General features: G+C 39.0%; 1 protein-coding gene across 2 annotated transcripts; it reads left to right on the top strand.

The window, feature by feature from the left end:
- Window positions 1-1,839: 1,839 nt before the first annotated feature.
- LOC131314327 (uncharacterized) lies at window positions 1,840-23,555 on the top strand. Of its 2 annotated transcripts, none has more exons than XM_058342881.1 (10): window positions 1,840-2,522; window positions 4,624-5,015; window positions 5,673-5,917; window positions 6,095-6,179; window positions 6,351-6,536; window positions 6,619-6,786; window positions 6,910-7,077; window positions 7,798-7,969; window positions 22,659-22,830; window positions 22,925-23,555. In XM_058342881.1, the coding sequence occupies exons 2-10, from the start codon at window positions 4,638-4,640 to the stop codon at window positions 23,022-23,024; spliced, it is 1,674 nt and encodes a 557-aa protein (XP_058198864.1). In that variant the 5' UTR covers window positions 1,840-2,522; window positions 4,624-4,637; the 3' UTR covers window positions 23,025-23,555. The 2 variants fall into 2 exon arrangements, with proteins under 2 accessions (XP_058198864.1, XP_058198871.1); XM_058342888.1 differs by lacking the exon at window positions 1,840-2,522 and adding an exon at window positions 2,798-2,956 and having other exon boundaries at window positions 4,635-5,015.
- The last annotated feature ends 573 nt before the right edge of the window (window positions 23,556-24,128 follow it).

Genomic DNA, 24,128 nt, shown 5'->3' with positions numbered 1-24,128 from the left:
TAGTCGAAATTGTTATTGCTCACGTAAATTTCAAAGTGCCTTTCTAAGAATCTAATTCGTATTTTTTTTGGTATTGGCGTCATTCGTTTTTTTTCTTGCCCTCCAATTATTTTGGCCCCACAATGCATAAAATTTTCCCGCAAAATCCTATGGTTTTGGCCGGATCACTTTTGCAAGAAAGAAAATCTTGCAGGAAAACTTAAGAACATTTTTTCCACTACTTTCCTGACAACTAAACACTACAAAAGTTATGAAAAAATAGATTTTTCTATCTATTCCTACACTTTTCTGACAACTGAACGGAGCCTAAAAGCCCCAGCCGGAGACCATCAATGGAAGAAGGCCCAACAAATTTCGGTGGCAGTTTTGTAAATAAAATATCTAATTGGTCCATTTAATTTCCACTCAAACAAAACAAATCTCTCGTCTCAGTCTCTCACAAGTCACAACAAGCCCTAGCCCTAGAATCACTACTCGGCTGCTCCTGAAACTATCACGCTCGACGCCATCAAACTGGTACGTTCTTCTTCTCCTCTCTCTCTCTCTCTCTCTCTCTCTCTCTCTCTCTCTCTCCATCCCATCATCTCTCTTCCTATCATCTTTCTTGGTCAGTATGTGTAAAGAGATATGCATGTGTGTTCGTAGATTTGTATCCCTTCACACTTTCCCTTAGATTCTTCTAGTTTAATTTCCCTGTCATGGCCAATTTCTCCTTTCCCACTGCATTCCTCAAAGAACGGAATCCCCATTGGTGCTCCCCGCAATTACTGATGGGTACCCCAAGGCTGAAAAGCACAAGGATAAATGGAGATGAAATGATGGATCGCCATATAAGAGTTCCAACATCCCAATTAACTCACAGGCAGGTGGGTTAATTTGGATTGTTGAGTATTCTGTAAATTTTTTCCATTCAATTTCGCTCGAGTTTGTATGCTCTTGCAAGTTTAGGAATGAAAACGATTGGGAAGAGAAAAACATTGAGATGAATTGAAAATCCCAAACAATGAGAGGTCACAGAGTTTTTCTCTTTCATGAATTTTGTCTGCTCAATTTGTTGTTCTAAATCTAATAGAAGATTGTTTTGATTGTTCTCCTTTGGCCTCTAATTAGTTTATGTTCCCCTTGCGCTCTAGGCATGGGTAAATTCTCAGTTTCTTTCAATGAATATACTTTTTCGCATGTTTTCTGTTCTTTTATTCTATGTGTTCATTCTCAATTTGCAGGATAGGTGCGAGTCAGAGAGGTGGTGATTGGCCTTCTTCGCTGCGATCTTTGTCTCTTTGAGAGTCACAGGAGAAGATAGAACGCAGGAGGAGGTGAGATTTTTTTTGACCCTTTTGATGTTTTACTAGTCAGACCATGTATGAAAATCTGTTTTATTTTGTTAGAGATACAATTACTTTAAATTGTCCTCTTCTGTTATTTGGGTATATTTTGGAATGAGCCTTACTCCTCTTAATTTGGTAAGCAAAAACTTAGAAACTGTTTAAGTATTAATTTGGTAAGCAAAAATTTATATTGGTTTGGCTTTCTCGTATTGTGATTGTTACTGTAAAAATTGTTAAGTATTACTCCCTCCGTCCCAAATTGGTTGCCTCTTTTGGGGAATCGTGCAAATTTTTTTTTTCTAAGGGCACACTTTTTTTATTAGGCCTTGGGCACTAAAAAGCCTTGGGCCGGCCCTGTCTATATGACCAAGAATTTGGGATGGAGAGAGTGAATTTTTTGCACAAAATTGATGAGTCAATTAGTTCTTTTTTTTTTTTTTTGCTGGGGGGGGGGGGGGGGGGGGGGGTTACACAAAACAATTAGTTTTTTAAGTAGATGGGATAAAACTTTTACTGTAAAAATTATGCCAAGATCACTTGGACTTAGGGGTTTGCTCACTTCTAAGGTCTAAAGTTCGATTCTCCCTGCCAGCAATCTTGAGGCCAACTATGTGATGGATTGTAGAAATTAATCTAGAATGCGTGGAAATTGACTAGGGACGCACCGCATCACTCAAGAGAAACTTTAAAAATTATAGACAAAAAGACTTTATGTAATGTAATGAACAATATAAGAATAACATCTAGTAATATTATTACAATAAGAATAACAGGACACATATATTAAAAACTTAATATATTTTGACAGAAAAAGGTCAAGGGAGTAGCGACGCATTTCCATGGACTTCTTTACAAAATCTTGTGGAGAAAAGTAGAGGGGTGTGATTCCAAAACAGTGAATAATTTTTTCCTTGCCAAGAGGAGTTTTTCCTCACGCTCAAAACTCTGTCGTTTTAAGGAGCTGTAATTTGCGGTGCTTCTTAGGCACTGCAGGGACTCCGCTCCCCGCAGACGCACTCTCAATCGATCAGACGACCACCCAAGAACCCTAATCTATAAGACGATCACCTGAGAACCCTAATCGCCCAACTCCTCTCTCTCACCCGACTCACCCTCATCCTCTCTCAGAGCCTCCGGCGATCGACTCGGTGACTCCGGACCTCTGTGGGTCGACTGTGAGATTACTCTACAGTGGTACGTCTCTCTCTCTCTCTCTATCTCTGCACTGAATAGCCACTGATTGTTGACTGTACATGCAATTTTTGAATGTGTTTTTTGCGATTTGTGATTGTATATGGCTCTTGGGACTGTTCCTTTTGGTGCGAAATCAGAAACTCTGATTGCGTAATTTGGGACTCATTGTCTCATTGGAATTTGGCACTCTGATTTGTGACTTTTCCATTCAGTTGGGGACTCTAATTTATTTGTGACTGTAAATCAGATAACCCGACCGCTCCAATCCTTTTTCTGCATCTGGTCGGAACCTACCCGAACCGAACCCCCCGGAAAAGTCCGACCAGTGGACAGCCCTTGTCTAGAGGACTAGTGGAGTAGACGATCCATTGAGAAGCAAATCTTCGTAGCTAATCTCTTTCCACCGTTCACAGAATCACACCACAGAGTTACAGGTTTGTCCATTCATTCAAGCATTTATATACGCCTATATCTATCCATTCATCTGCATTTTGATGAATTTGCTTGGGTTTTGCGAAACCCTAGATGGCTTTTCTCTTGGCAGCTAATATAAATCAGTCCTATTAGTGTATTTGTGGATTGAAATCCCTTTTGCAGTTCATACAAGTGTTCTGTGTTCGGGATTGTCTAGTTGAGGTAGGATGCCTGAAATTGTTGCCCTAGATGCAGTAGTAGATGACGGAATTACATATTTGAGTGGTGGAGCAGTGAATTTGGCACGTATTTCGTTGAACTTGGTTTGGTTTTCGAAACCCTAGGATCACTTTTCCATTGGAAGTTAATATCACTCCGATTTCTGCATTGGTACCCCTTTAGCGTAGTACATAATTGTTCTGTTTTTGAGATTGACTAGTTTTCCTTTTCCAAATATGAAGTAGGACACCGAAATTATAGTGCTAGATGCAGTAGTAGATGACAGAGTTACTTTTTTGAGCAGGGAATTGGAAGCTGTGAATTTCCAATTTCGTATGTATTTCTTGAACTTGGTTTGGTTTTCAAAACCCTAGAATCGCTTTTCAATTGGAAGCTACTATAAATCACTCCAATGTATGCATTGGTATCCCTTTAGCTTTAGCATAGTACACAATTGTTTTGTTTTTGAGATTGACTAGTTTTCCTTTTCCAAATCATGAGGTAGTGCGCCGAGATTCAGTGTTCTAAATGGCGCTCGGCGTTATTCGAGCGGCGACCCGCCGCCAAGCGTGCAGAGGCCGCCTAGGCACCGCCGAGCAATTCGGCATTTTTTTTCGAAATATATATTTTTAATATATTTAAGGCAATTAAGCTCCGCCAAGATGGCCGCCTAGCTCCGCCAAGGCCTACCAAATCTCTCTTAGCCGCCTAGCCACCAAGCTCCGCCAAGTCGGCCGCCAAGCCTTGCCGAATCTCCAAATCCGCCGAACGAGCCGCCGAGGGTGAAATCATGGTGCTGACCTGCCGCCAAGTGCCCCATTTAGAACACTACCGAAATTATAGTGCCAGATGCAGTAGATGACAGAGTTACTTATTTGAACAGGGAATTGGGAGCGGTGAATTTCGTATGTATTTCTTGAACTTTGTTTGGTTTCGATACCCTAGAATCGCTTTTCCATTGGAAGTCAATATAAATCACACCAATTTCTGTATTCGTTTCCGTTTTAGCATTGTCTATAACTGTTCTGCTCTTGAGATTGTCTAGTTTTCATTTTCCAAATCACGGGGTAGGACTCTGAACGTGCTAGATGCAATAGTTGATGGTATTACATAGTTGAGCAGTGAAATTGGGAGCAGTAAATTTCATATCTATTTCATCGAACCTGGTTTTGTTATCGAAACCCTAGCATCGCTTTTCTATTGGAAGTTAACATAAATCACTCCCATTTAGGTATTGTAATTTGGTATCTCTTTAGCATTGTCTATGATTGTGTGATTTTCGAGCTTGACTAGTTCTAATTTTCGGAATCATGAGGTAGGATTCTAAAATTATGTGCTTGATGCAGTAGTAATGTTGGAATTACATATTTGAGTGAATTGACTAGTTCTGATTTTTGGAATCATGAGGTAGTATTCTAAAATTATGTGCTTGATGCAGTAGTAATGTTGGAATTACATATTTGAGCAGTGAATTGGCAGAGGATGAAGACGAAGAGAGAAGAAGAAGAGAGCGTGGAAGGGGAGGAACACTCGAAGAGGCAGAAGCTGCTTAACGAGCAGTCTTCTTCTCCCTCTCCCTTGCCGCCTCGGCTTGGATTCGATAATGCTCTTCTTCCACTTGCTACTTACGACGACGATGATGAGGACGAGGAGGAAGATGAGCAGAGAGGAGCAGGTGGGGGTACGTTTGGAAGCGGTGATGGAAGGATAGAGCCAAATGGGTATAGAGATGGCGGTGAAGATGACGACGAGGATGAGGATGATGATGGGAACACTGAGCAGGGACTTAGTCAAGGGAAGAGAAATCGTGTAGTTGAACTCAGGAGGGACTGTCCTTATCTCGATACCGTGAATCGCCAGGTACTTTATTTATCTGCTTCTCAGTTTTACTCCTCGTCTCTTTCTTGTCATTTATTTGGGTTTTGTGGTGGATCATTGTTGGGGAAGTCTTCCAATATCAGTTTCTGTTCAGAATTTACATGAGTTATCGAAATAGATCACAGTGAATATGTTTTTGTTTTGGTTCAAAGTAGATTTCGGAAGTATGATGGATTCAGAGAAAGTACCCAAAAACTCCCAAGAGAAGTAGGCTTACGGTATTGATTTATGAACTGCATGATGCAATTGCGCCCTCAAATATCCTTTTCAGCAGAGGATGTGGACCACAAGTGTAGTATGTGCAGTAAGAATTCTTTAAAAGGATAACATCATTCCTCATCACCAGGGTGTTGTGCGACCACCCAAGATGTCATTCACTTTCTGCTTCCACCATTCACACTAGTAGAACTAAAATCAGCTTTCCAATGCTGTTAGGTTTGGTCTGCTCTTTGATGGAGCCTAATTCTTTGCCACTTTTTTGAAAGGAAAATGTTATTGAAGAATTTATGCCAATACACGGGTGCCATTTGATTGGTGGGTATATGGACATGAATCTATATTCAGATAATTATCAATTGTAGATTAGTGAGTCCATCTATTCTATGTTTCTTTATATTGCAATTGTCTATTTTTGTGCAGGTTTTGGATTTTGATTTTGAGAAATTTTGCTCTGTTTCTCTTTCAAACTTGAATGTGTATGCTTGTTTGGTGTGTGGGAAGTATTACCAAGGAAGAGGTCAGAAATCTCATGCATATACTCATAGCCTTGAAGCCGGGCACCATGTTTATATCAATCTCCGAACTGAGAAAGTTTATTGCCTTCCTGATGGATATGAAATTAATGACCCATCTTTGGATGACATTCGACACGTTTTGAACCCAAGGTATGGCATAATATTTCTTTGAACTTGCATCTTTGCTTCTTCCTTCTTTCTGCATCTTTATGTTGGGATTTGTATAATATTTTTGTTTTGACAAGTTATCCAGTCAATGCTAAATCAAGTAACTACTCTCAGCAACCTCTTTTGATTGTTCTAAAAACTGTGGTACAATTTTAACAGGTTTAATAAGAAGCAGGTTGAAGACCTTGATAGAAACAAGCAATGGTCTAGGGCTCTTGATGGTTCTGATTACCTTCCTGGAATGGTATCTAGTTCAGTTTTTCCTTAATTCCTCAATTCGTGCTCTGTCTTCTTGTCATTTTTATTATTTCAGATGCATAATTTACATGAATTTTCTTACTTGTCTACAAATTAGTTGACCATCAAATTGTGGCTTTTGTTTGTAACTGTGCTTCCTTGATTTTTGCAATTCCAGGTGGGCTTAAATAACATTAAGGAGACGGATTTTGTGAATGTCACAATTCAATCTTTGATGCGAGTTACTCCCTTGAGGAACTTCTTCCTTATCCCTGCAAACTATCAACACAGCAAATCTCCACTTGTTCATCGTTTTGGAGAACTCACTAGAAAGATTTGGCATGCCCGGAACTTCAAGGGACAGGTTTGATCTTGGTGACATCACATTTCCTTACGGCCATTGACCATGAAACTCCATTTTGAAATCAAACTCTGTGTCTCTGCAGGTGAGCCCACACGAGTTTCTTCAGGCAGTTATGAAAGCGAGCAAAAAACGTTTTCGAATAGGTGCCCAGTCTGACCCAGTTGAATTTATGTCGTGGCTTCTTAATACACTACATGCAGATCTAAGAAATTCAAAGAAAAGTAGCAGCATCATTTACCAGTGCTTTCAGGTATTGGCCCACCTTACCATTTATTAATGTCTTCTTTTATCAAATACTTTTTTCATCGGGATACCTGTTTCTGGAAAATGTGTTCAATTAAGCTGTGCCTGAGAAATGCATCGTGCTCAATAGGGTGAATTGGAGGTTGTAAAAGAGATTCATGGCAGTGCTGCAGATGGTGGAACTGAGCATAATGGTCTTGTTACAGAAACTAGCAGAATGCCATTCTTAATGCTTGGACTTGATTTGCCGCCGCCGCCTCTTTTCAAGGATGTGATGGAGAAAAACATTATCCCGCAGGTCTGTTTTCCGATTTTGATATCATTTTTGCTTATCTTTTAATAACCAATGGCTTATCAGTAGTTCCTGCCCTAAGGTGTTTAACATCAGTCACAGATTCACAGTTATCCATTTGTACCCACATCTTTCAGGAAAAACAGAATATTCATTTTCCGTAGCTGTGCACTTGAGGAACTTGAGTTTCAGTTACTGGTTTGTTGGTTAATTATGTCTTTAAAATGGACACCACTGTAGTGATTACTTGCAAACGCCGTGCAGCTTGCTGTCGTCTAGGACATACAACGCCATGCCCTCCAGCTGAAGGAAAAAAATAAGAAGGCACACATACCTACATAACATACACGCAATAGTTATTTGGTTTCTTTATTTGTTTCCATTACCTTACCATATAATCTGTTGTGTCTCAAAGTATCCAATTTGACTATGCATTATGTTTGATTTTATCAGCATTAGTAGTTCTTCTGTCTAATACGGGCTTCAGTTATGTACCGCATTTATTTCGTGCTATTACTATACTGATTGTAGCAATCTTAATTTAGTCCTAGTATAAATTCCTTGTCTGCTATTGGGATGGACTGAGCCTCTTAGTGTCACCATTAGTTTCCCGGAAATGTCCTTTGTCACAGAAAAGAAGATGACTTAAGGTGTACAAATGTTTGTGTGGTGCATTTTTCTGCAGTTATCTATATGAACTTATTGTTTTGAGTTGTATGGTTGTAGGTTCCACTCTTCAACATACTGAAGAAGTTTGATGGTGAGTCCATTACTGAAGTTGTGCGTCCTCGTATAGCAAGGATGAGATATCGTGTTACCCGACTGCCACAGTATCTGATTCTCCATATGCGGCGGTTTACAAAGAACAATTTCTTTGTGGAGAAAAATCCTACTCTTGGTGAGTGAAATATTTTGAAATATGATTGTGAAATTTCTGATGGAGCTGGTCCTTGATTGTCATATAATTTATCTGTCCTGTGTTTGAAGAATTGACAATTCATACATTTAGGTGATTTTATTGAAATTTTTTGGATGATCATGACTTGTAAGAGTATCATGGTTTTTTTTTTTTGGTAAGTAATTTCATTTCACCAAAAAACACGGCAACTACAAAAACAACGGGGCATCCCCCTGAACAACATTACAATGAGCAAAGAGACTATACAAGTCAGCCATTATTTATCCGAAAAACTCTAGAGCTAAGTAACCAATCGTCACAAATTTGCCTATTAAGGCAAGAAAACTTTACAGAATTGAAAGAACAAAGCTTGGCTCTAATCGCATCAAGAATCGCTGCAGCTAGGTCATCTACATCCCTGCTCTTGTTCTGAAATATCCGCATGTTACGCTCCCCCCACAAGAAATAAGAAATAGCTGCCAAAGATAACTTGTATACAGTACTACAAAAACTTTTACCTTTCCTTTGAGCACTAGCCCAAATAAGCTCCCGATGCAAAGAAAGAGGCCCTCTGAAAATATTATTTTTACACAAAACACGGCTCCAGATCATTGTAGAAAATTGGCATTCAAAAAACAAATGGGCATGAGACTCTTCACAAGCCGTACACAGCACACATACTGGATTAATGGATATCCCCCATTTAGCTATTCTATCCTTGGTGGAAAGACGCTCCAAAATTGCAAGCTAAAGAATAAAGCTCCATCAAGGCACATTCTGGCTAAACCATACTAAAAAATGCCATTGTTTAAAAGAACACCCATGTCTGCAGGCCTCCCATGCTGTCTTGACAGAGTAACAGCCATCTGAAGAAAGAGTCCATACTACTCTATCCTTAGTCAATGGACGAGGAAGAAAATTTGCAGGAGTGTGACGCATAACCTCCATCATAACTCGACTCCTCTGTCTTGGCCATCGCCAATTCCCCTGAACAATAATGGAGGATACTTTAGCCCTCAAAGCCCTGCCCCTATTTGTAACAATGGAATCCCCAAACTGCTTGTACAAAGCACCAAGGGGGTGCCAATTATCAGTCCATAGAAACGTGTCTTTCCCATCCCCAATGCAATACCTGATCCAACCTTGGCAAATATCCCTTAATTTGAGAAGCTTCCTTATTACCCATGATGCATCATTTGGTATAGGAATTTCCCAGAGACTATGCCCTTTCAGAATGTACATATGCACCCACTTAACCCATAGCGAATCAGCTTTAAAACTCAAAGCCCAAAGGTGCCTAATATTGGAAGCCTGATTCCATTCTTTAAGGGACCTAAACCCCAGCCCACCTTCATTCTTTGGAACACATAGATGTATCCAACTGACTTTAGCACCCGTATGCTTCAAGTCAAGACCAGACCATAAGAAAGCCCCCAGCACTCCCTCAATCTCTGTAATAACTTTTTGAGGCAATATAAAGATAGAGCTCCAGTAGGTATTGTTACCCAAATTATGCAACCTAGAGGGGGGGTGAATAGGATTGCTAGTAATAATTACCAATAAAAATTTATCTCTAACAATATATGCAAACAATAAGTATGCAATCAAAATAGAGAGAGAGAGAGATAGAACCCGTTTATAGTGGTTCGGTCCGGATTTGTCCACGGTCCGGCCCTACTCCACTTCTCCTCAAGCAATTACTTGAAGGTTAGACTAATCTTTAAAAGATTACAACTTGTAAGTCTTGCGGGTGCTTACAAGAACCGAATGCCTCTAGCTTTCCCGAGGAGCTAGCACAACCGCAAGAATTTTCTCCGAAAACTTCTCAAAAACAATAACACCCAAATTCCAACCCGAATTTGGTCTTCTAAGCTTTCAAGTGTTTGACTCAAACACTCACTTAGGAAATACAAGTATGTGAAGAAGGTATGAAAATTATCGCTCACGACTTGTACAAATTTTCTCTCAAGAATAATATGAAAGTGGAAGAACAATGAGAATTTTTGGCTTTGATCTTTTGAGAATTTGCTCTTGCAATAATATGGAATGTTGTAGCTTGTGTATCTTCTCATTAATGAGTTCTTGATGCCTTATATAGCCATCCATATGCTTCCTAGCCGTTGGAAACTAGCCGTTGGAACTAGCCGTTGGAAACTAGCCGTTTGAAACTAGCCGTTGGAAACTAGCCGTTGGAAACTAGCCGTTGGAAACTAGCCGTTGGAAACTAGCCGTTTGATAGAGTGGTCATCCGGGTGGTCGTCCGGTTGTCACAGCTTTCTGTTCAGACAGCCGGCTTGTCAGCCGGTTCGTCAACCTGTGGCTCACAATTTCATCTAAATAAACCGTTAAAGCATGTATTGAGCTCAATAAAGTCTTTGTAAATATAAATCATGAATCCAAGAGACTTTATGCTATATTTCAAGGTCACGAAAATATTTAATTCGGGAATCGACTTTTCGATAATTTTGTATTTGCCGAATAAAAATATCATTGAATTAATCATCAAAATAATTAATAGAGATGCATATAAATTTTCACAAATTATAATGCATACATTTTTCAACAATCTCCCCCTTTTTGATGATGACACAAAATGATAGTTTTTATTCAAGTAGGAGTTATGCCAATCTCCCCCTTAATACATGCACCAAAGCAGTTATCTATGATCAACGAGTAATAGCAATAATCATCAGATCATAGCAAGCAATTTTTTAAATTTGCCCAAAATGGCAAGATAGATCAATTAAAACTTAGCTTTTTCTCCCCCTGTGACATCATAAAAAAAAAACTAAAAATAGAAAAACAATAGGGCCATGGTTCCAGCACCATGCCGCTCTTGCCCTGTAGCACTCTATCTTCGTTCATTGAGAGCTTGGCGTCCTTGATTTTCGTATTCTCGAATAATGGCTGCTACAACGGCAGCTATAATGCCAATCCAATACCACAGAGTATCCACATTTACATTCCATCCGAACCATGGTGGTATTCTCATGGTAAGTAACGCACACAGCAGAATGAAGATAAAGAGTTGCATCCAAATGGTTTGGATAAACAACCTGAACTCTGCTCGTTCGGCATCTCTTTCGTAAAACTCAAACGGTAACGCTTGCGGTATGTTTGCCATTGCTTGATTTGGAAGGATAGAGATTTGGAGAGATTGATAGATGAGGAGATAGAGATTGTGTTGTTGAATTTATAGAGTATGAGATTGCCGAAATGTTTGAAATGCTGCGCCGAATTGTTTGAAATTTGAGATTGAGGATATCCGAATTGTTTGAAATTTGAGATTGAGGATAGGGGATGCGGTAGGCGCCGAAAGAGATAGGATAGGGGCGGTGGAGATGCGGCGCCGAAAGAGATAGGATAGGGGATGTGGCGCCGATTAGGACAAGAATAGGAGAAGAAAATTGTGTTCGGGTGTTTATTGTTGTGTCCCCTTAATACATGCTCCCCCTAAAAGAGAGTTTTTTAAAGAATGCGAGGGGTATTACCGAGAATGATTATCCCTGCAAGCTTAGAGACAAGAAATTCATATCGGCGAAGTATATAAGAGACAATTTAAGCACTAAGCCATGAAGTTCATACAAACTAAGTGTAACAGACTTAATAAATCAGAGTTAGCAACGCAAAAGCTTGAATAAGTCTCAACCTCACGGTTGTCCGGTTGGACATCCGCTTGGACATCCGACTGACAAATGCAGGTTAAGTCCAGAAATCGTTTAAGAGGAGTAACATTAAAGACCATAAAACTGATTTTCTTCATACCAAACACAGGAAAATGAAACATATGATAAAATGTTTGGAGGGTGATTTCTTTATCAAGATCATTTGTACTCTCCATCAAGTATGATATTTACGAATTCAATCAACTCAACATTGAATCCAAAAAAAAAACTTTTGACATCAAGAACACAACTTTTTCATAAATGATTAGACATGCCGAGTTCTCGTCGAATGAAACAAAATTGTTCTTCACCAAGGGGTTTTGTGAAAATGTCCGCCAATTGCTTGTCGGTACTAATAAAGTTAAGTTCAATATCCCCTTTTTGAACATGATCTCTTATAAAATGATGTCTAATCTCAATATGTTTTGTTCGAGAATGTTGAATCGGATTCTTGGTTAAGCTAATTGCACTGGTATTATCACATTTAATAGGAATATGATCATATTGCAAATTGAAATCCTCCATTTGTTGTTTGATCCACAATATTTGGGCACAACAACTTCCGGCCGCTACATATTCCGCCTCGGCGGTAGATAGAGCTACGGAATTTTGTTTCTTGCTATGCCAAGACACTAGAGAGTGCCCTAGAAATTGGCAAGTCCCACTTGTACTTTTACGATCAACTTTGAAACCTCCAAAATCCGCATCCGAATAACCAATTAAATCAAATGCAACTCCACGTGGATAAAACAATCCTAAGTCATGAGAACCGCCAACATATTTAAAGATACGTTTAATAGCTTTTAAATGCGATTCTTTAGGACATGATTGAAATCTAGCACACATGCAAACACTAAACATTATATCCGGTCTACTTGCAGTGAGATAAAGTAATGAGCCGATCATACCTCGATACATCTTTTCATTGACGGCCTTACCATTCTCATCTTTGTCTAGCTTAGTTGATGTGCTCATTGGTGTGCTCGTTGGCTTTGATCCTTCCATGCCAAACTTCTTAATAAGTTCTTTCGCATACTTGGCTTGGTTGATTAGGATCCCCTCATTAGTTTGCTTGATTTGAAGTCCGAGGAAGAAGTTAAGCTCCCCCATCATACTCATTTCAAATTCACCTTGCATACACTTAGCAAACTCTTTGCACATATTATCATTAGTGGCACCAAAGACAATATCATCAACATATATTTGAATAATGAGCATATCTTTACCTTTGGCTTTAATGAAAAGAGTAGTATCAATTTTTCCACGAGTAAAGCCATTGTCAAGCAAGAATGAACTAAGTCTATCATACCATGCACGTGGTGCTTGCTTCAAACCATATAAAGCTTTTGAGAGTTTAAAAACATGATCGGGGTATACATGATCTTCAAAGCCGGGAGGTTGTTTGACATAAACTTCTTCATTTATGAACCCATTCAAAAATGCACTTTTCACATCCATTTGATAAAGCTTGAAATTTTTGAAAGATGCAAAGGCAAGTAATATGCGAATAGCCTCTAATCTAGCTACCGGTGCAAAAGTTTCTTCAAAATCAATACCTTCTTCTTGATTATAACCTTGAGCAACAAGTCTAGCTTTATTCCTAACAATATTTCCGGATTCATCTAGCTTGTTACGAAAAACCCATTTAGTACCTATAATAGTGTGATCAAGAGGCTTAGGTACTAATGCCCAAACTTTATTCCTTTCAAATTGATTTAACTCATCTTGCATGGCCAAAATCCAATTTTCATCATCTTGAGCTTCCGGAAAGTTTTTAGGCTCAATTTGAGAAACAAAAGCTTGATTTTCACAAAAATTTCTATGAGACGAGCGAGTGGTTACCCCTTTCGAAACTTCTCCAAGAATCAAGTCCTTTGGATGGTTTTGCACGAATCTCCAATCCTTGGAAAGATCTTGGTTGTCTCCCATGGCATCTTGAGGTTGATTAATAACTTCATCTTCTTTGATTTGAAAGCTTTCTACTTGAGTATCACCATCAACTTTTTCTTGAATTGTCAAGTCATGAATCTCATGTGTAATTTCTAAGTCATCATTATCAACAACATCCTTAGTAGCACAAGGATTAGATTCATCAAAGGAAACGTGAATAGATTCTTCAACAAGATTAGTGCGCTTATTATAAATTCTATATGCTTTGCTAGTAAGAGAGTAACCGATAAAGATGCCTTCATCCGATTTTGAATCAAATTTACCCAAGTTATCTTTTCCATTGTTTAATACATAACATTTACAACCGAAGGCATGAAAGTAATTAATGTTGGGTATTCTACCATTCCAAAGCTCATAAGGAGTTTTCTTGAGGATAGGCCTAATTAAAACTCGATTCAAAATATAGCATGAGGTATTAACGGCTTCCGCCCAAAAATATTTTGGCAAAGAGTTTTCACAAAGCATAGTGCGGGCCATTTCTTCCAGAGTACGATTTTTTCTCTCTACTACTCCATTTTGTTGAGGAGTACGAGGTACGGAAAAGTTATGACCAATACCATGTTCATCACAAAACTTTTCATATAAAGAATTGTCAAGTTCTTTTCCATGATCCGTACGAATGTTAGAAATAACAAATCCTTTTTCATTTTGAACTCTTCTACAAAGTTTAGTGAAATTAGGATAAGCTTCATTCTTATGAGCTAGGAACATCACCCATGTATATCTAGAGAAATCATCAACAACAACAAGACAATAATAGTTTCCACAAAGACTTGGAGAGCGAGTTGGTCCAAACAAATCCATATGAAGTAATTGCAAAGGTCTAGTAGTTGAGACAACATTTTTGGACTTAAAAGAAACCTTGGTTTGTTTTCCTTGTTGGCAAGGACCACAAAGTCTATCTTTTTCAAATTTGATTTTAGGAAGACCTTTTACCAAATTTTTTCTAGAGAGTTTTGAAATAGCATCCATACTTGCATGTCCTAGGCGCCTATGCCAAAGCCAACTATTTTCACTCAAAGCGGAAAAACATTTTATATCACAATTACTTAAATCATTGAGATTAAAAACATATACATTTTCAAATCTTTGTCCAACGAAGAGTGTCTTGTTGCTTTTGTCATTTTCAATGATACATTTGGATTTTTCAAAGATAACACGATTTCCTCTATCACATAATTGACTTATGCTAAGAAGATTGTGTTTTAAACCATTAACAAGTAAAACATCTTCAATAATAGGAGAATTACCTATATTGCCGATTCCTATGATTTTACCTTTGTTGTTGTCTCCAAATGTGACATGTCCACCATCTTTAGGCGAAAGAGAATTGAAAGCCCTCTTGTCACCGGTCATGTGTCTTGAACATCCACTATCAAGGTACCAACTTCCTTCCTTGAGAGAACTTTTGAAGCATACCTACAATAGCACATCAATTCTTGACTTTTGGTACCCAAATCATCTTGGGTCCTTGAAGGTTAGCATTGATACGGTTCTTAGGAACCCAAACCTTTTTTGCATTAGAAGATGAGTATCCTTTCATAGGACATGTAGGAGAAATATGACCAATTTTACCACAATAATGACATGTCAATTTAGAATGGCTAGAAGGAGGAACATCTTTTCCAAAAAGATTTTTGTGTTGAGTGGGATTATAACCAATTCCGGCCTTGTGAAAAGAAACCATTTGTTTTCCAAGAAGAATGTCTAAACTTTCTTTTCCATTAGTGAGTTTTGAAAGAGAATTAGTTAAATCATCAATTTGTTTTTCTAAAGATTCGTTTTTGGAAGTATCCTTCAAATACTCTTTTTCTTTTTCCAAAGAGGTTCTTAAACTTTCATTTTCTTCCTCCAAAATATCTTTCTCTTCAATTAAATCATCTATTTCTAGTGAAAGATCTTTAGCAACCTTTTTAAGAAATTTGTTTTTAGAAACAACCTTTTCAAATTCTACTTTCAACTCTTTATAGGCAATAAGTAATTCATTAAAGGAATAGGATGAGTCGAGATCTACCTCGTTTTCTTCGATGGCCATGAAACACAAGTTAGCGACCTCTTGTTGCTCATCGTCCTCATCGGAGCTACTATCGTCACTATTGTCCCATGTGGCCATCATAGCTCTCCTTTTGTCCTTCTTTGAATATTTTTTGGCATATGGACATTCACTTTTGATGTGGCCGGGCTTCTTGCACTCGTAGCAAATGATTGGATCCTTTTTACTACTTTCTTCTTTGCCTCCATCTTTTCTTGAAAATCCTCTGCCTTTGTGAGATGCTCTATTTTTGAGGAGTTTCTTGAACGTTTTTGTGATGAGCGCCATTTCATCATCCTCACTTTCGTTGCTTGAATCCTCCTTGCTTTTTGATTTGCTTGTTGTACTTTTGAAGGCAAGATCCTTAACTTTCTTCTCTTTTTCACCCTTGAGGTTGTGATGCATTTCCTCCGTCATGAGAGATCCCATGAGCTTGTCCATCGTGTATGTTGAGAAATCTTTGGATTGTAGGATGATGGAGGTGGTAGTGTCCCAATTGGTTGGCATGGAACGGAGCACCTTCCTTGTCATTTCGGATTGACTGTAAATCTTTCCAAGAGCTTTTAAACCGTTAGTAATACTAGCAAATCTAGCAAACATTTGAGATATAGATTCATCCGGTTTCATTTTGAAGAGCTCATAGCTATGCACAAGAATATCAATTTTGGACTCCTTAACTTGACTATCTCCTTCATGTGACATTTCTAACTTATCCCATATTTCTTTAGCCGATTCACATGCGGAAACACAATCATATTCATTGGGAGTAATAGCACAAAAAAGAAGGTTCATAGCTCTATAGTTCTTTTCTATTGAAGCCTTTTCCAAATGACTCCACTCATAATCTGGTTTAGGCATAGTCTCTTCTCCAACTTTCTTAGTAGGAATAATGGGACCATTTTTGATAATTTTCCATAGATCATAATCCGTGGATTGAATAAAGATCATCATTCTATTTTTCCAATGAGAGTAATTTTCTCCGGTGAACAAGGGAGGTCTATTGGACGATTGACCTTCGATACAAGAAACATTACTAGTGGTTGCCATGGATCTTAACTCTTAGATGGTTAAATCTACAAACAAGAGCCGAGGCTCTGATACCAATTGTTACCCAAATTATGCAACCTAGAGGGGGGGTGAATAGGATTGCTAGTAATAATTACCAATAAAAATTTATCTCTAACAATATATGCAAACAATAAGTATGCAATCAAAATAGAGAGAGAGAGAGATAGAACCCGTTTATAGTGGTTCGGTCCGGATTTGTCCACGGTCCGGCCCTACTCCACTTCTCCTCAAGCAATTACTTGAAGGTTAGACTAATCTTTAAAAGATTACAACTTGTAAGTCTTGCGGGTGCTTACAAGAACCGAATGCCTCTAGCTTTCCCGAGGAGCTAGCACAACCGCAAGAATTTTCTCCGAAAACTTCTCAAAAACAATAACACCCAAATTCCAACCCGAATTTGGTCTTCTAAGCTTTCAAGTGTTTGACTCAAACACTCACTTAGGAAATACAAGTATGTGAAGAAGGTATGAAAATTATCGCTCACGACTTGTACAAATTTTCTCTCAAGAATAATATGAAAGTGGAAGAACAATGAGAATTTTTGGCTTTGATCTTTTGAGAATTTGCTCTTGCAATAATATGGAATGTTGTAGCTTGTGTATCTTCTCATTAATGAGTTCTTGATGCCTTATATAGCCATCCATATGCTTCCTAGCCGTTGGAAACTAGCCGTTGGAACTAGCCGTTGGAAACTAGCCGTTTGAAACTAGCCGTTGGAAACTAGCCGTTGGAAACTAGCCGTTGGAAACTAGCCGTTGGAAACTAGCCGTTTGATAGAGTGGTCATCCGGGTGGTCGTCCGGTTGTCACAGCTTTCTGTTCAGACAGCCGGCTTGTCAGCCGGTTCGTCAACCTGTGGCTCACAATTTCATCTAAATAAACCGTTAAAGCATGTATTGAGCTCAATAAAGTCTTTGTAAATATAAATCATGAATCCAAGAGACTTTATGCTATATTTCAAGGTCACGAAAATATTTAATTCGGGAATCGACTTTTCGATAATTTTGTATTTGCCGAATAAAAATATCATTGAATTAATCATCAAAATAATTAATAGAGATGCATATAAATTTTCACAAATTATAATGCATACATTTTTCAACAGGTATGAATACTACAAAGCACAGACTGAATCAATTGGGCCCTTCCTCCATAGGATAAAAATTTCTGAGACCAACTTTGAATCCGAGCCAAAATTCTTTCTTTAAGGACAATACAATCAGTAGAGGTAAGCCTTGAGCTGATTAAAGGCACCCCTAAATACTTTACAGGGAGATGGCCCTCCGAAATACCCATTAGATCGATAAGAGATAGCTTAAGAGCAGTAGGAACACCAGAAAAGTAACAAGCACTCTTTATCATATTGGGCTGCAAACCAGAATAGCTATGAAACTCTTTGAGGGTATTCATAATGATTCTCAGAGATTCTTCATGAGCACCACAAAAAACAATTAGATCATCTGCAAACATGGCATGAGAGATCCCTAACTCTTGGCATCTCGGATGAAATCTAAAATTACCAGTCTCAATGTTAAACTGCAGCAGAGAGGAAAAAGCTTCCATGACAATTAAGAAAAGGTAGGGGGAGATGGGATCCCCCTGCCTTAGGCCTCTAGCTCCTGGAAAGTACCCCACCAGCCCACCATTCATCATTATAGAAAACATGGGAGTTGTAACACAAGCTCTAATCCAACCAACAAAAATATGCGGAAAACCCATAGCCATCATGGTGTCTAACAAAAAATCCCAATCTACAGAATCAAAAGCTTTCATGATATCTATCTTTATGGCACATCTAGGGGGCTCTGCATCTCTGTGATAATTTCTTATCAATTCATGCATAAGAAGAACATTATCTACAATACTCCTCCCTTTAAGGAAAGCAGATTGGGTTTGACTAATGACCAAGGGTAAAGTCTGCTGCATCCGGTTAGCAATGATCTTAGTTATGACTTTGTACACCACATTGCAACAAGCAATAGGTCTATAATCTTTTGCCATAGAAGGGTTTGGAATCTTAGGCACCAAGGTCAAGGCCGTAGAGTTCCACTCCCGGAGAATATACCCTTTCTCAAAGAAGAGCATCATAGCTGCAACAAAATCCTGCCCTACTATATCCCAGTTCTGCTGGAAAAAACTTGAACAAAACCCATCCGGTCCTGGAGCCTTATCCCCTTTAATAGAATTTAGGGCAGCCCGAATCTCATCAATCAGAATTGGCTTCACTAGGTCCTCTTTCATATGGATAGGAATTCTCCTTCTAATAATCTGCTGTAAAGAAGCTCTAGCATCCTGTCGCTGCATGAATTTTGTACCCAGAAGACCTTTAAAGTATTGGATAATCTCGTGTTGAACGTCCGTAGGTTTATCCAACCGAATTCCATCAGCAGTAATCAAGCTAAGAATCTTGTTCCTTACTCTATGAGAACTAACTTTATGATGGAAGAACTTTGTATTATTATCACCAAGAGCCAACCAATTCACCCTTGACTTTTGCTTTTTAAAAGATTCCTCTGCAGCACTTAATTCCATGTATGTTCTGACAGCATCTTTTTCCAAATCCCTAATGCTATCATCCCCTGGATTTAGTAAACACTGAGCTTGAAGTAATTCCATATTGGATCGAGCCTCTATAACTCTTCCAGAAATATTCGAGAAACATTGGGTATTCAGATTCCTTAAAACAGGCTTCAATCTTTTGAGTTTAAGAGAGAAACTAAGCATTGCAGACCCAAACTGAGGTTGGACCCAAGAGTGTAAAACCAAGGCTTAAACTGATGATTCTTCATCCAGAAATTGTAAAATCTAAAAGGCTTTCTACATCGAGCTTCCTCAAAAACAGTAACCAACAAGGAGCAGTGATCAGAAATACCTGAAACATGAGCTATTGCCTCTGATTCAGGGAACAAATCCATCCAACAACCATTGACCACCACCCTATCTATCCTACTCATATTAGCACCACCACCACCTCTCTGATTAGACCATGCGAACCAGCATCCCTTAGTAACCAACTCCTCCATATTTGTATCAAAAAGGCATTGACAAAATTCAGAAGCAGCAGCACTATCAAACCCCCCTACTCTTTCAGAGCTTCTAAGAGCAACATTAAAGTCTCCCATCTGGATCCAAGGGGAATCACCAATAGCAGAATACAAAGATCTCATGGTAGATCAGAGAATTCTCCTATCAGCTACATTATTAGCTCCATAAACAACTGAAGCATAAAACATCCGCTGAGTGCATAGACAAGTAATTTGTACACAGATCAATTGAGTAGAACTAAAAATCAAAGAGACATGCAGACGACTAGGGTCCCAACCAAGAATAATTCGAGCAACCTCTTGATTACCAGAGTTATCCAAAAAACACCAAGAGAAAGGAAAACTTCTGTTGCAAATGGTAGGAAGATTATCCTTCCTTGCCTTAGCTTCCAAAACACCACAGAGACTCAAACGCTGTGAATCAATAAGGGATCTAACCTCTTTTTGTTTTAAGGGGTTATTAATACCCCTTATATTCCAACAAGCTATCCTGAATTTTAACGCTTGTTCTTCCTTCCCCCTTTCCCACCACCACCTTTGGCAGGAACATTACCACCTCCTTTGCCACCCCCCTTCTTTCCATCAGGAACTGGAAAGGGAGTGGACGGAGATTGAGGGACAATAGTGAAATCCATATCCAACATAGCACACTCAACAGTTACCTCATCTGGTAATCCATCACCTGTAGCAACAGGTAGAGCAGTAGCCTCAGGAACTGAACCAACATCCATATTGAGCCCAATGGCATCCAAAACAACAAATTTGCTAGGCACAGAGATTACCTTATCCCTTGAGGACACAAAAACAGTTTGTTTGCCAATCTCAGCACTATCCAACACAGGAGGAGCATTCTTAGTTGGAGAGATTGGAACAGCTATACCATTGGCAAACCTAGTAGAAATAGAGGCAGGCTTAACGGCACCAGTAACACTAGTAGAGGCAATGGCTGCCTGAAGAGAAACAGGAGACCGGAGTTCCACACCAGGTACAGTATCTTGTCGCAAGGAACCAACCACTTGCCATGTATTGGCATCCTCCATGCCATTCTTACCAGTAGCCTTTTTAGTTTCCTTTGCCATCTCCTTAACTTTCAAAGGACAGTGAGCATCCCCATGTCCAAATACCTGACATAAAGAACACACCTGAGGTTTCCAAGGGTATTGAATGCGAATCACCTCTACATCGCCATTAGCATACTTTAGATCAAAAGAATCCGGGAGAGGAGAGGAGCAATCAACTTCCACGCAGATCTTAGCAAAACTCAGCCTTCGACCAGACTCAGTCAAATGATCAGCATACAAAGGACGTCCAACAGAACTAGCTATATGGCTAAGACCAGGCCCAGTCCACATTTCCAAAGGTACGTTAAAGAAATGAACCCAAAGAGGTATTTGCGAAAGCTGTTCCTTCTCTAGTTTAAGATGGGGGTGCCAAAGCTTAAGGATAAGAAGTTTACCCCAAAAATGCCATGGCCCTGATTCCAGTAATTGTTTGAACTTCTCCCCCTCAAACATGAAGAAGAAGAAGCCCTTATCATTTGAAAGTACCTCCCGAATACCAAACTTAGCCCAAATCTTCATGGCTATATGTTGAACTGCAGTAAAGGCCAACTTCTTATCCAAAAAGTGGCCCACAATACATCTTTGCCACTTAGGATGCCCTAATTCCTCAACTTCCACGGAGGGGGATACCACAATTCTATCATTAACAATCGAGGGAGGAATATATTCAAGTTTCATCCTATTAGAACTAGGAACAGATTTGGAACCAACACCACCATCAGACACAGTATTAGCCACCACAGAACTCCATGAAGTACCAGTTTTGGGGTGATTTCCTCCACAATACACCACCCCAACCTGGCTCACAAGGTGGGGAAATGAAGCACAAGGGTTCAAAGAGTCAGTAACAGGGACAGTAATCTGCTCCAAAAAATCAAGTCGATTGCCATTAAGGATAGGGTTTGGAAGCAGGGAAACAGTTGGATTGACAACCCTAGAATAGTTCCTTGAAGAAACCCCAACGTTATCCATCGAACCACCAGGGGAATTTAGTAAATTCAGACCAAGCTCAGCAGATTGCAGATTAGAAGCAGGAATTAGGTCAATCTTAACATCACCAACACACGTAGAGTTACACTCAATTGTGCCCGTACCCGCCATAGAATTCAGAAATCACAAAGATCAAAAGCAAAGGAGGAAAAAGTCAAGAGCAATTACCGGAAAGAAGAACGATATTCAGAGGAGAGATCAAGCAAGGGACGAAGAGACCGGTCGAAACGCCATGTCTTCTCTCACGAACTGGAAGACGAGAGAGACGACGAATAGTGGTGACGACCGGCGGTGATGACAGGCGGAGCAGTGACGCGGCGAGAAGGATCGATCGATCGTGGTTAGGGCTTTTTTAAGAGTATCATGTTACCTTAAAGAGTATCTTGTTACGTAGATTAAATCTTATTTATTAATACCCAAAAGTAGGGAAATAACTTGTAAGAAATCCCAAAAGTAGTAAAATGTCTTGTACTTTTGACTTTAAGTTGCATCATGGGTCATCAAGTGAATGTAGAGACTTCTCCTGTCTGATCAGCATCTTCACAGGATGTTATTGTCTGTTATGACAAGCAAGGTCATGGGGAAGATTGGGACCTTTGACTTCACATTTTTAGACCTTTTAACCTTTTTATGCTACCTTTGTATGTGACTGATAAACTAATGACGTTAAAGAACTCGGAAATAGTTGTAGGAATATAAAATCAGTTTGACTGTAATATTAGGTTCAAATTTTATTTATTTTTAACCAAATTCTAGGGGCCTATTCCAATTCGTCAAATAACCAGTTCCAACAGTATAGTATGATGTAGTTCCAACAGTATAGTATGATGTTTTCATTAATCATTAGTTGTGTTTCTTACTGGAGTTGTTCTTTTCTCAGTTAATTTTCCAGTGAAGAATTTAGAGCTGAAAGATTACATTCCTTTGCCAACACCCAAAGAGAACCAGAAATTGCGTTCAAAGTATGATTTGATTGCCAATATTGTTCATGATGGCAAGCCAGGTGAAGGATCCTACAGGGTATTTGTACAGCGGAAGTCAGAAGAGCTATGGTAACTTCAAATTCGAGGATTTCATGTGATAAACATTATTGAATTTGCATTGTTCTTTGAACTCACCGGTTGTTGTTATTCGTTACGCTTGTAGGTATGAGATGCAGGACCTGCATGTCTCGGAAACTCTTCCACAGATGGTTGCCCTCTCTGAAACGTACATGCAAATATATGAGCAGCAAAAGGGATATTGACCGGTTTATTACCTTATTGGGAAAGAAAGGTTCAATCTATGGCTGCATCACAGTGCTGGCAAAGAAAGAAGTCCCATATGAAACTTCTGCATACTGATGAAGCTGTGCTGCTGCCTTTGGAGACCTTTGACTTCATTTACTTGCTTTGATCGATACTCTACCGTGACTCCGTCTGATGTTCTTATGCTTAGCCTTAGGGAATGATAATAGTGCAGAAGGGAAAGATGTCAACATTTCGGAATGGCCGAGCTAGCAGCTTGGAGGGTAAGTTTAAAACCTAGGAGTTCTTTAATTTTGGAAATTTTGGTAAAGTGCTACTGTTACTGGTTTTAGCTGTATTGGTGATCAATCCTTTTATATGAACTGCCTTAAGAATATTCTGTATTCTGTATTTTGTTTGGGATTTTGAACTAGGTCTGTTGTGCCCAAACCATGTCATTTGAATCAAAATTGTAGTAAGAGAATTTTTGTACCAGCCACAGTATACAAAATGATTTAATGATTAATTGCGTAGAGTTCCTTTTATTGGTATACAAATATGTCAAAATGAACCCTTGTGTTTGTGGGCTTTTCTTGGGCTTATGTTGAAAATGTTCTCGTTGAAGACTGAGTGATTGATAAGTTCAGTCTATAGTAAAAGTGCGGGCAGTATGATTATTACGACCTCATAATTGACAACCTGAGTCAGTTGGAATGAAATTTGGCCAGAAATGAAATTGCTCCTCCCCCTTATTGAGCGAACTTTCCTCTTTGTTGAACTTACAAGGACCACGACTGGATCTGGATTGAAATGATAGATAATTATGAGACGAATACTGCTGGATTTGTTGACAATTAGGCTGCATTTGCTGTGTATTAGAGACTGAAGTTGTTGAGGGGAAGGGGACCCTATAGGATCAAATGACTGAGAAGTAGCCACAAAAACTGAAGTTATAAGGTACTGATGTGTGATCTTGAGGCATGTTAAGATCCTCATCAATGAGAAGAGAATAGAGTGCAGAAAAAGTATTAGGCTCAGCCTGTATGGCAGTCTTGTAGACCTATCTATATTCCTTAGTTTATGGAGGGAGTATGGAGTGTATGACAGACAATATCTTCTTCTTC

Source organism: Rhododendron vialii, chromosome 2a (assembly GCF_030253575.1).
Source record: "Rhododendron vialii isolate Sample 1 chromosome 2a, ASM3025357v1".
In the NCBI taxonomy this organism is placed as follows: domain Eukaryota; kingdom Viridiplantae; phylum Streptophyta; class Magnoliopsida; order Ericales; family Ericaceae; genus Rhododendron; species Rhododendron vialii.
The sequence above is the reverse complement of the archived record's forward strand: the minus strand, read 5'-3'. Positions and strand labels throughout refer to the sequence as shown.